The sequence below is a fragment of the Anomalospiza imberbis genome, chromosome 2 (genome assembly GCF_031753505.1).
Source record: "Anomalospiza imberbis isolate Cuckoo-Finch-1a 21T00152 chromosome 2, ASM3175350v1, whole genome shotgun sequence".
Lineage (NCBI taxonomy): Eukaryota > Metazoa > Chordata > Aves > Passeriformes > Viduidae > Anomalospiza > Anomalospiza imberbis.
This window is the reverse complement of record NC_089682.1, coordinates 30711555-30723440: the sequence shown is the minus strand read 5'-3', so window position 1 is coordinate 30723440 and position 11886 is coordinate 30711555. Positions and strand designations below refer to the sequence as shown.

At 58.6% G+C, this 11886-nt stretch overlaps 2 protein-coding genes across 2 annotated transcripts; both read right to left on the bottom strand.

Annotated features, from left to right (window-relative positions):
- Nucleotides 1-286: 286 nt before the first annotated feature.
- On the bottom strand, nucleotides 287-606 carry KCNE3 (potassium voltage-gated channel subfamily E regulatory subunit 3). Its single transcript, XM_068177920.1, has one exon. It carries the CDS (start codon nucleotides 604-606, stop codon nucleotides 295-297), a length of 312 nt encoding a protein of 103 aa, XP_068034021.1. The 3' UTR covers nucleotides 287-294.
- A 2020-nt stretch (nucleotides 607-2626) lies between these two features.
- Nucleotides 2627-4619, bottom strand: LIPT2 (lipoyl(octanoyl) transferase 2). Its single transcript, XM_068177910.1, has 2 exons — nucleotides 4124-4619; nucleotides 2627-3205 (listed from the first exon to the last, which is right to left on the bottom strand). Exons 1-2 carry the CDS (start codon nucleotides 4617-4619, stop codon nucleotides 2973-2975), a joined length of 729 nt encoding a protein of 242 aa, XP_068034011.1. The 3' UTR covers nucleotides 2627-2972.
- Between the last annotated feature and the right edge of the window lie 7267 nt (nucleotides 4620-11886).

Sequence of the window (11886 nt, the reverse complement as noted above, 5' to 3'; positions counted from 1 at the left end):
GGGAAAGGAGCTGCCCCTGCCAGCCCCACGCCCACGGTGGAGCCGAGGTGGGTCTGCAGGACCTGCTGGCAGGTCACATTCTTCCAGCTCCTGCCAGCCAGGACATCCCGGCGCTGCTCACACCAGGACTGAGCTCCTCCATGGTGGGGGTTCCAGCAGCTTCGGGGGGTTCTCAGCAGCTCTACGGGGTTCCCAGCAGCTCCGGGGCCAGCAGCACTGCCACATCCCACAGCGAGCGGGATGTGCACTGCAAGGTGACCCCGAGCCAGCCCGAGGACAAGGCGTGGGCCAGGCTCAGATCATGGAGACCCTGTTCTTGATGTAGACGTGGTAGGGGTCGCTGCGCTTGTCCACCTTGCGGGAGCGGGTGTAGCCCAGGATGAGGCTGCCCACGGTGGCGGCGAAGAGCGTCATGACGAACAGGATGTACATGTAGGCGTTGGCGTTGCGGCCGGCGTGGCCGGCGTGGCCACCACGTGTGGCCCCCGCCACGCCAGCCGGGGCCTCGCCGGGGCAGGGCATGGCCCCGTGCAGTGTCTGGTTCAGGGCGTTCAGCACTGCCTGCAGGCTTTGGTGCCAGGACTCCGTGCGGTTGCTCTCGTCCATGGCCTCCGCAGGCTGCAGGGGAGGACAGGGGGCTCAGAGGGGGCTGCCCTCACAGCAGAGGTGCTCCCGGGACACAGCACTGACCCAAACTGCTCCTCGAAGCACCTCCTCTGCCACAAAGCAGGGTGGCCAAACCCTTTGCGTTCCCAGCAGCCCTCTCCCTAAATTTCCGTCCTTCCACGGAAGAGATAAATCTCCCAGGGCTCGGGGGCAGCTGCCTGGCCCTCTCTCCTCCCCAAGGCTGGGGACAATGTGGGGACACAGCTGTCCCGAGGGAGCAGGAGGGCTGGGTTCAAAGTCTGCTTTCCCCAGCGATGTGTGGGGATGGTGGGCACATACCCTGCCCCGCTGCAGGTGCAGAGCTGGCACAGCTCCCCACAGATCGCTGTGAACCCATCTTGAGGGGTTGCTGCCCTAAACCTCCCGGGGAATTTCCCTTCCCTGTGGGTGCCAGACCCACTCTGACCTGCCGTCCCTCCCTTGGCATGGTGCCCCTCTGCCAGCCCCCCGGGCTCCCTTGTGCACCTTCACAACTTGAAGGGACATAGGACACAGTCCCCCACATGTGCCATCCTTTGGGACATGCCAGTCCCCACTGTAGCCCCCCAGGTATCCAGCCTGCCCCCACTAGCTCCCCAGCACCCCTTGCCTGCTGCACCTGCAGCTCTACCTGTGCAGAGGCAGCTGACCCCAAATGGGTCACCCTCAACTCGGGGTGCACCTCCCAGGATAGGACCCCAGCTGCGAGGAGGAGGAGGAGGAAGAAGAGGAAGGGGCTTGCAGCCACCAGCCCACGGGGATAAGGTCGCATCTGGCTGCCTTCCTGACTCAAGAGAAGTAGGCTGAATTTGGGAGGTTTGGGGCAAGATCTGGGTTTATCCCAGGAGGGGACCCACAGATGTGGCACGACTTGGGGGGACCCACCTTAGGGAGGGTGTAAGGACAGGGAGAGGAGCGGGGGACAGGGCGTGGGAAGCGGGGCTCGCACTCACCTCGTGTGCCCTCCCTGCCCGCGCTGCTGCCAGGCTGAGCCGGGACTGAGCATCGCTGCCGGCGGGGAGGGATGCCGGCCGGGCTGGGAGCGCCGCCAGCCTCCTCCCCTTCCCGGGCAGAGCCACCTGCCGCAGCCGGCCAGCCCCGCCGCGGCCACCAGCCCGTCCCCAGCCCCACGGGTGCTGCCCCAGCGGACATGGGGGCGTTATGGGCCAGCGGAGCGGGGCTCCCTCCGCGCTCCCCCGGCACACGCTGCCCGTCACGCCTTCCTGTCCCTCCTCGTCCGGCACCGCGGTCCCCGAGCCCTCACCCTGGCACAGAGCCTGCCTGGGCACGTTCTTCCTGCTCCCCGTTCCCTCCTGGAGCTCAGCCAGCTCCGTGAAATGGCATTTCCCCCCTTTCCAGCCCCGCTGGGCACCCACGGGGGGCTCATGAGGAGCTGCCAGTGCTGTGCAGCAGCGGAGAAACCCCAAAGCTTGTGGGGCAGGGAGAAGGCCCAGAAGAGCAGCAAGGGGCTCTGGGTGGGGGTCAGGTCTTGCTCTGAGCAGGGTGTAGGTACTCCAGCCTCTCCTCCCCGAATAAACCCGTCCATTAAATCAGCTCATGATGCTGCAGCTGGGACAGTGATTTCAGAAGGGCTGACAGCAGCACCTCCTCCAGCACCACAGACCCCATGGGAGCAGGTCTCCACTGCCCAGCTGGAATGTTGTGTAGTCCCACAGGATGCATGACAGCTGTGGTTCCTCTCCTTCCAACCCTTTTCCCTCCTTCTCCCCCTTTTCCGCTGCATCCGCAGCACTCCAGTGGCCTTTCCACCAGCGTTTACAGCCATCTTCCACCCTCCCTGGTGCCAGGATCTTTGCCATGTGAGATTTCCCTGGGCTCGGGGTGAGAAAAATGTTGTTACTGATAAAGTCTTGGGGTAAATAAGTGAGAAAAGGATCAGCAGCCAAAGTTCCCAGCAACTCTCTTTATATATAAAATCTGCCTCTTTTCACCCGTCAGCAAGGGAAGGATGCTCGACCCACATGAATTCATGTGAATTCATGAGCATTCACACAAATCTTTAATTTTTGTGGGGCAAAAAAGCAGGGAAAAACCCCACAAAAGCACCTGTTTGGGTACTTCCCCAGCAAGTGTTACCCATGGAGGTCTCAGCTGAGGGATGGAGCCTCACAGGGCTGGAGAGAACAGCCCCAGTGGAGGTTTGGATGGTCGAGCAGCAGGCTGAAACCCCGTGCCACGGCCCACTCACAGTCTACAGACCAAGGCACAAGAAGTCGCCTCACAGCAGAGGACCCCGGCGCTGCCCTGATGCCCGCTGGCTGCGCCGTGGCTTTGCCAAGACACCCGGCCAAGGCACCACGACAATCCTAATCCCCGGGGTCTTCTGAAAAGACCAGAGTGCAGTCAAACACCTCCTGGAAGGAGTCGAGGAAGGGCTCCAGGACGTGGCTGACGGCGACGTGCTGCCCCAGCTCACGGCTCAGCGAGGTGACGCCCTTGCCCTCCAGCCCGCAGGGGACGATGTGCTCGAACCAGGAGAGGTCGGTGCAGCAGTTCAGCGCCAGCCCGTGCGAGGTGATGTGGTTCCCGCAGTGCACACCTGCGGGGCCAAGAGCACCCACCCATCAGCACCATCACCAGGGCTGCCCTGGTGGGAGAGACCGAGCAACCACGCTGCCCAGGTCACTGTAAACATCCTCCCCCCACCATGCTGTGGCCCCCAGTTCTGCCAGGGAAAACCCAGAGACAGGCTCCCCAAGTTTGGGGCAGATGGGGCGCAGCATCTCCAGACCTTCCACCCCAGCCCTGCACCCCCAAACACCTCCCACCGCTGGAGTTTCCAATGGGCTCGGACGTGGGGAGAGCTGCAGGAGCCCAAATCCAGGCTGCAGGGTCCCAGGAAGAGGTACAGGATGTGGAGGGGTGCGAGGGAAGGGAGCAAGGCAGGCGCTGGGCTGCAGGCAGGCAGGCAGGCAGCCCTGGGAGCGAGCGGTGCAGAGTGCCGGGCTCTGGGTGGGCCGCAGGGGCTCCAAACTGTGCTGCCCCCTCCTCCCGGACGCCAATCCCACCCTCCCCGGGGCCTACAGCTCCAGGGCTGGTTTCCCGCAGTGCTCTGCCCCTGTGCCCGGGCAATCACAGGATGGGTTGGGCTGGAAGGTGTTCCATGGGCAGGGACACCTCCCACCGTCCCAGGCTGCTCCAAGCCCCGTCCGACCTGGCACTGGACACTTCCAGGGATTCAGGGGCAGCCACAGCTGCTCTGGCCAGCCTGTGCCAGGGCCTCAGCCCCGTCACAGGGAAGAATTGCTTCCCAACATCCCATCCAGCCCTGTCTTCTGGCAGTGGGAAGCCGTTCCCCCTCGTCCCCAGTCCCCGTCCAGCTCTCCCGGAGCCCCTTGAGGCCCTGGAAAGGGCTCTGAGCTCCCCCTGGAGCCTTCCGTTCCGCACGTGGAGCGCCGCCGGCTCTCGGGCGCGGCCCCACTGCCCCTCGCGCGCTCCCGGCGCCGCGCCCGCTCACCGATGGCGCAGAGTTTGCTGTCGCCCATCCAGACCCCGGTGAAGGGCGGCGGCAGGGCGCGGGCCGCGCCCAGCCCGAGGCGGCGGCACAGCCGCAGCACCAGCGCCTCCAGCCCGGCCACGTAGGCGCGGAGCGGCAGGCGGCGGCGGCGCAGGTCGAGCACGGGGAAGGCGAGCAGCTGCCCGGGGCCGTGGAAGGTGATGTGGCCGCCGCGCCGCGCCGCCACCAGCGCCGCGCCCCGCGCCCGCAGCGCCGCGGCCGCCGCCGCGCCCGGCGCGCCCCGCAGCCCCCAGGTGTACACGGGCTGCGCCGGCTCGCTCAGCACCACGCTCTCGGCCGGCAGCGCCTCCGCGCCGCCCCGGCCCGCCGCCGGCCCCGGCGGCGCCGCCGGGCCCCGCGCCGCCCGCGCCGCCGCCACGCAGCGCTCCTGCACCCGCAGCGCCTCGGCGTACGGCACCGCGCCCAGCCGCAGCACCCGCACCGCCCGCCGCGACATGGCGGGGACACCGCGGGGACACGGCCCGGACACGGCCCGGACACCGCCGGGGCCGCCGGGAGCCGCCGGGCGGGGCGAGCGCACAGCAGCGAACCGGGCAGCGCCGCGGCGGCGGGCAGGGCACGGGGGCACGGGCACGGGGGCACGGGCACGGGGGCACGGGCAGCGGACACGGGGACACGGGGACACGGAAAAGCAGCGGGCACGGGCGCGGAAGGCGTGGACGGGGAGAGGAGGCGGGGATGGAAACGGGAGGCGAGGATAGGGACAGCGGAGTCATGTGGGCAGAGTGATGAGGACGGGCTCTTGCGGGCATGGGGACCGGTGCGCGGCCGCCGGGAAAAGCTGGGGGATGGAGACAGCGTGGGGGACAGGGGCAGGGAGGGGACAGAAAGGGATGGGGGACGTGGGTAGGGCACGGGGACGGGGTGGAAAACAGGGCTGCGGGGGCGGAGGATGGGGGACAGGGCACGGACATGGTGAATTGGGGAAATGGAGGACAGGGCAGAGGGAGCAGCAGGACAGAGGGCGGTGGTTTGGGGTTGGAGAGTGGGGAGCAGGGCCTGGGGACATGGGACATGGCCCAAAGGAGGGGACCGGGGAGGGGGCCAGCGGTGGGGGATTGGAGATGGGGTTTAAGAGATTGGGGATGGGAGCTAGTGCCCAGGGACAGGGCAGAGATGGGGGACAGGGGATAAGGCACGTGGAGGAGGAGGTCACGGGCCTGTGGGTGGCTGATAGGGCCAGGGCTGCAGGACAGGCACAGGCAGGAGAGACAGGGCCCCTGTCACCACAGGGTGTGGGACATGGGGCACTAGGGTAGGGAACAGGCAGGGGTGAGGGCGGGCAATGTGCACATGACATCCCAGTGCAGCTGGGCAATCACAGGCCTGCTCAAAGCAGGCTAAAATCAGGATTCTGGGGTAAAATTAGGACAGTTGTGGATGCTCCAGCCCTGGAGGTGTTCCAGGTCAGGTTGGATAAGGCCTTGAGCAACCTGGTGTACTGGAGGGTGTCCCTGCCCATGGCAGGGGGTGGAACAGGGTGAGCTTTAAGTTCCCTTCCAACCCCTTCCTTTTGTATGATTCTGTGCTGGCACCTCAAGGTTGTGCACTGTAAATAAAGTTCTTGTATTGCCAAGGTGTTGGCGAGAGGTGCAGTTCATCACCCTGGGACTGTGAAAGAGGAAATGTTCCCATCTCAGCTTCTTATTCCAAATGTAGAAAATGGACAAATCTGGTTGAATCGTTAATGAGTCAACCATTCAAACCTGAGCAAACTGTTCCCAGCCTGCAGCCCTCGCAGCTTATCGACCGGGTTAGGCATGTGAAAGTACGTCCTGGTTTTGTGGAGTAGCCACTGTGGTACTGAGCTCTTGCTTTTATCACAAACACACCTCGCTAGTAATTTGCCCTTTGTCACCACAGGTAACTCAGCTGTCAGCCAACAAGGTCAACTTCTGTGTTATTGCAAGGAAGGAAAGGTGCTTCCCTTTGTTAGGCCCTTTTTTCAATGAAGAGGAGAAAAAATGGGGGGGGGGGGGAACCACCATAAACCTCACCAGGAACTGAGCAGCACCCAGCCAGAGGATCCCACCTGGGGTGGGATCATCGTCTCAGCCAGCTCCTGGAGAGCAGCTCTAGGTCTCTGCCTTGGCAGAAGAGACTCGTATTTTGCACCAACAGCGTGTGTGCAGCAACTTATTTCCTTGTTTTTATGGCTAAGCCCCCGGTTCTTGCCTGGAGATCAAAGCCCAAGGCTCTTCCTGTCTGGCTGGCAGGACGAGGAGCCGTGTGTCACAGGGCTGGGACCCTCGTCAGCAGCGTCACTGCCCTATTTACTGCCCACATCCTGCTTTTCAGCCAGGAAATGGGATGGAAGGGGCCGTGGAGGGCTCACCTTTCATCCTTCTGCCAGGGCTGGGGCGTTTCTAAAGCACGGTGGGGGTATTGTTGTGTCCGTGATTTGCTGTCCCGGTTGTACCTTCTCCTCTGAGTGCCTTAAACACTAGCAGAGCCTGTGCAGTCCTCACCAGTTCGTTGGAGAGCAGAGCCCGATTTTTTCTGGCAGGAGAGCCTCCCTCGGGGAGCTTTAGGGCCAATGCAAGTCGGGGCTTAATAGCAGGAAGCGGAGGGGAGGACGGAGGTGGTGGCTGTGAGACAGGTGCCTGGCAAGAGGGGCTGTCACAGCTCACAGAGAGGCGCAGGCAGAGGCAAAGGGCAACATCTTGGCTCCGGTGAAGGCCGGGACAAAATTCTTGATGAGTTTAGCAAGGCTGGGATGTCACAGAGAGGTGACAGAGCTGTGCTGGCATCAGGGGCAGAGCTGAGAGTGGAGTGCCCGGCTCGGGCTGCCTCTGGCACCCCCAGGCCCAGCATCCCCCCTCCCCACTCTGCCACAAGCCTTTCGGCAAAAATCCTTTTTTTTTTTTTTTTTCCCCCAAGGAAATTGTCAGGAGGTCAGCGTGTGGCCAGGAGCACCCCTGACCCTGTTTCTGGAATGGTGGCTGCCTGCCTCCCTCCTCCCACAGGGGATCATCTCCTCTGTGCCCCTCACCCCGGCAGGGTTTGATCCTGGCTGCTCATCCCTCTGATACCCAGCTGGGTCTCCAGGGCCTCGCCTGATGGAGAGGCTCCTGGCTCGGTGCAGGAGGTGGTGCTGGGATAAAGCCTTAAGCTGTGGCTTTATTTTGACTTTATTGATGACACATGATACGTGGAAGCATCAACCAACCTCCCTACACAGAGCAGCAGCATCACTCAGGCCCTATGAGCACCAGCCACCTTACTAGGAAGGACAAACATTTTGTTTCTGGAATGCACCTGTTATAAATGAATTAGTCCATTTAATAATCAAAGGAATTTATTAAATTAAATCAAATGGAATTTGGAAAAGCCACAAGCAAATCAGCACTGAGCCAGGCGATCGGTGCTGGGTGAACTGGGTCTGGACTAATGCAGCTCTGTACCCCTGGCAGTTCACGGGGTACTGATTTCACATGGTCTTTTTTATACTGCTTCCAGACTTAGTGAGATTCTGGGGGGGTCCTCCTGTTTCCTTTTGTCCTTTTTCACACATTCCTGCATGTTCTTTTCTTGTGATCCTTCTAAACAGAGGTTTTCCTGGAATACTCTGATTGCTGAAATCCTGTTAGAGGTAATCCCCAAAAATATCTTGTTCTGGCAATGAATATTAATCTTTTGGTTCAAGGCATACCTTCTAGACAGAATAATCCTTCAGAATAACCATCTTGTGAGACAGGAATTCATCCTGTGTATATTGCTCTTTCGTCACTCGGTTCCATTAAAAAGGATACTGTATTTTTTAGTCCTGAGCACGAATTTATTCTAAATCATATATTACACACCTTTCCCTGGTGTGAGTTTGCGGGCCCCAAGTTGGGCAACTCCCTGGGGGCTTCCCTGGCAGGGGAGACCCTCCTGGAGCAGTTCTGTGTCAGGAACGAGAGATGCACAGCCTTTTTTCGGTCTGCAGCTTCTGTTTATTGTTATCTTATCAAAACTTCAGCACACTGTCTGCACTAGACTCTGCGTGCAGGAAAAACAGCACAAAAATGGCCAACAATCTCTTGTTGCAAGGCCTTTTAAGTCTAATCAAAAACAAAGCTACCCAATTAAGAAGTGACACCTAAATTATTTTCCTTTCTAACACAATAACTGACCCCTAAAGACCTGCAATGAGGATTTTTCCACCCAATTACAAAATAACACCTAAACCCAAGAAGGAGGAGGAAGAAGAAAGAAGAAAGGAACTCGAGACAACACCCTGTACCCTCCATCTTGTACCCATCTGTAACATACTAAAAATCCTAAACCCTAAATTTCTCACCCATGTGACATACTACACTACTCTCTACAATCTCCACAATCTATTTCATACTTTTGTGGTTTCTGGTTTACCTTGAGGCTTTGGAAGTTTTCTCCATGAATGAGGGTCAGAGTCAGTGCAGCCCTGGTGGTCAGGACACCCCAGAGCAGACAGAGAAATACTCCCAGTGCCCTGGGTTTGCACAGCCTGGGAGTGCTGGGGCAGAAGGGCTGGGGCTGAGATCCCCGGCTCCCTCTGGGCAGGATCTGAGGGGCTGTGTCCCATGGGCAGGGCTGCTCTGCCCCCAGCCCGCTCCCTTCATTGACTGGAAGCGGCACGTTCCCGAGGCTGTGCCAGAGGGGAAGGAAAGCAGGGAAATGCTGTGCCACGGGCTGTGCCCCAGGGGTGCAGTAAGGAAGTACTTAAGGAAGCTGCTTGCTGGCCTGGGCAGGGGGGTCGGAGCCGGTGTTTCTGTGCTGATTGCACTTCTCTGGGCAGTCGTCGTGTTTTGGCCCGCTTCAGAGCAAGCGTGGCAGGCACTCCCACCTGGGAAGCTCGGATGTGTTGTCTGTTCTTCATCAACACTGCTGAAGGTGCCCAGTGGCTGGCCAGACCCCCTGGCAGGGGTCTCCCTGCCACCTGCACAGCCAGCACCGCTCCAACCGGCCAGAATCAGCGCTGCTGGCTCACACACCATCACAGCACTGCTTGGGACAAAGGTGGCCCAGAAGGGCTCAGTTAGGGGAGGGATGGAAGTTCTTGGGGAGCACCAGAGAAATGCCCAGGTGAGACCCCACCTGCAGGGCTGCCCCAGCCCTGGGGACACAGCAGCAGGAGCTGGAGCTGCTGGAGAGAGCCCAGAGGAGACTTCAGAGCTGGAGCCAGGCTGGGAGAGCTGGGGGTGCTCACCTGGAGAGGAGAAGGCTCCAGGGAGAGCTCATAGCCCTTGTAGGGCCCAAGGGGGCTCCAAGGGACCCAAATGCCTTGGTACAAATCAGGTGTGGAGCCCAGCCTCAAACTGAGCCGGGATTACAAATCCCCAGGGCGCTTGCACGGAGCCTGACGAGGTGAGGGCAGAGGCTGCTCAGAGGAGCCAGCCCTGCTTGTCCAGAAACTTGGCTCTCTCGGAGCGGCTGCGCCTTGTTGACTCTGCCTTCCACACCTCATAGGATCTGGCGCTGAAGCTTCAGAGCTGGCACAACTGAGGAAGGAAGAAAGAGAATGAAGCAAGCACACATTAAAAGATCTCAAAATATTTCACCAAGGAGGTCAGGAGCAACCTGGTCTAGTGGAAGGTGTCCCTGCCCGTGGCAGGGGAGTGGAACAGGGTGGTCTTTAGGGCCCCTTGCAATCCCCTTCTGTGACTCTAATAACTTCTTATGTCCAGTCCGAGCCTCTCTTGTTTCAATTTGTGCCCACATAGCTCCCTCGGAGTATAAAGCAGGTGTGAGTGAGCGCAGATGCAGATCCCACATCATTTTAATAGAGAGGAAAGAAATCCTCGGGCTGGAGAATTCTTACCTCTTACACTCATTCATACCCTCAATGCAGCCTGCAGGGCCAGCACACACTGTGCCCTGAGGGTGAAAAGTGCAATTTTACAGTCATCAGGCACCTTAGCCCAGGTCATGAAATCATCCAGAAAGCTCAGAGCAGGAAACTTAAGGAAGAAAAAACAAAAGATGAAAACAATGAAAAGATGAGTAACGTATTTAAGAGCTGCACACTCCTTCCGTAAAGCAGGCAGAAACGTCAAGCCAGGAATGTCACAGCACAAGAATAACTGCAGTGAAATTAAGAAAAAGAGACAACAGGAGTGTGAGAAAAGGCGCCTGGCACAGAGGAGGAAGAGGATGTGGATTGCTTTGTTACCAGCAAAACAAACCCGCTGCCAGCTGAGTAATGAATGCCATTGTGAGCCTTGAGAAACACTCCAGCACGGGGACACTCTGAGTTTATTTTAACACTCACTAAACGTGTCCGATTTCCTCCCCCGACCTTTGCCAGGTAAAAAGCTGTTGTGCTCCAGTCAGGATCTGCATCCGCTTGCAGTTCTCGTGGAATGAGTGACTTTGGCCAGGGCCAGGAACACTCCTGGCCGGCCTGGCTACCCCGGGATGGCATCGCCGCTGCACTCCCCAGCCAGGGGTTCTTCCCTGGGGCTCCGTGCCCGTTGGAGCAAGGGCACAGCTGCCCCTGGGGTCATGCAACCCTGCTCAGCCAAGCCCCAGATCTTTGCTGATAATTGGGTATTTTTCAGCGTGCTCAGCTCCTTCTGGCACCTCCTTTTAGAGGTGCTGCTGCAGGCGGAGCAGGGGGAATGAAGGGGAGTGGGAGCACCTCTGCTCCCAAAGAACAAGGCACAGGACAAGAGGAAACGGCCTCAAGCTGTGCCAGAGGAGGTTTGGGTTGGATATTAGGGGAAATTCCTTCACGGAAAGGGCTGTCCAGGTGACTCCCCCTGTCACCTGGGGACTTAAAGCGGTGTGGATGTGGCACTCGGGGACATGGGTTAGTGGTGGCCCCGGCAGCGCTGGGGGAAGGAATCCACTCAAAGATCCTGGAGGGCTTTGGGGTTCTTTCGCCATGGTTCTGGGGTTCCTCTCCCGTGGTTCTGGGGTTCCTCTCCCGTGGTTCTGGGGTTCCTCTCCCATGGTTCTGGGGTCCCTCCCCTGTGGTTCTGGGGCTCCTGCGCCGCCCCCAGCAATAACTGCCGGCGGCACAAGCCCGGGGCGCTGTCCCCCGGCCGTGTCCCTCGGTGCAGCGGGCAGGCGCGGTGTCCCGCTGGCACCTGCCGACCCGCACCGGGAACTGCACGGGAGGGACGGGCCTGGAGGAGCGCTGCCATGCCGGACACGGGGCACGCACCCCGGGCACGGGAGCTGCCCCTGCTGTCCGGCCACCCCCGAGCCGCTGACCCCTCTCACGGCTGGGGCAGGGCGGCTTTGGAACGGCTGATTCTGCCTGTTACAGCTTGGTTTTCCCCATATCCAATAACAAGCAATATAATAATATAATATAATATAATATAATATAATATAATATAATATAATATAATATAATATAATATAATATAATATAATATAATATAATATAATATAATATAATATAATATAATATAATATAATATAATATAATATAATATAATATAATATAATATAATATAATATAACAAAATATAATATAACAAAATATAATATAACAAAATATAATATAATATAATATAATATAATGTAATGTAATGTAATATTATAAATTATATTATTTTATTTTATATTTTATTTTTGATTGTTTTATTTGGTTTATTTTGGTTTATTTCATTTTATTTCAGTCGAGCCCACGCGGTGACGGAAGGAAGAGCGGAGAGGCGATGGGTTAGGCTCAGGGAAGGCCGGCAGGGCAGGTATCCGGGTGGGAGCCACATGCACTCCAGCCAACC

Bases quoted from the DNA above. Each gene is read 5' to 3' on its own strand.
- KCNE3 (XM_068177920.1), bottom strand. From the start codon at position 606: ATGGACGAGAGCAACCGCACGGAGTCCTGGCACCAAAGCCTGCAGGCA.
- LIPT2 (XM_068177910.1), bottom strand. From the start codon at position 4,619: ATGTCGCGGCGGGCGGTGCGGGTGCTGCGGCTGGGCGCGGTGCCGTAC. The intron at 3,206-4,123 runs GTGAGCGGGCGC...TTGGCCCCGCAG, and splicing joins CAGCAAACTCTGCGCCATCG to GTGTGCACTGCGGGAACCAC.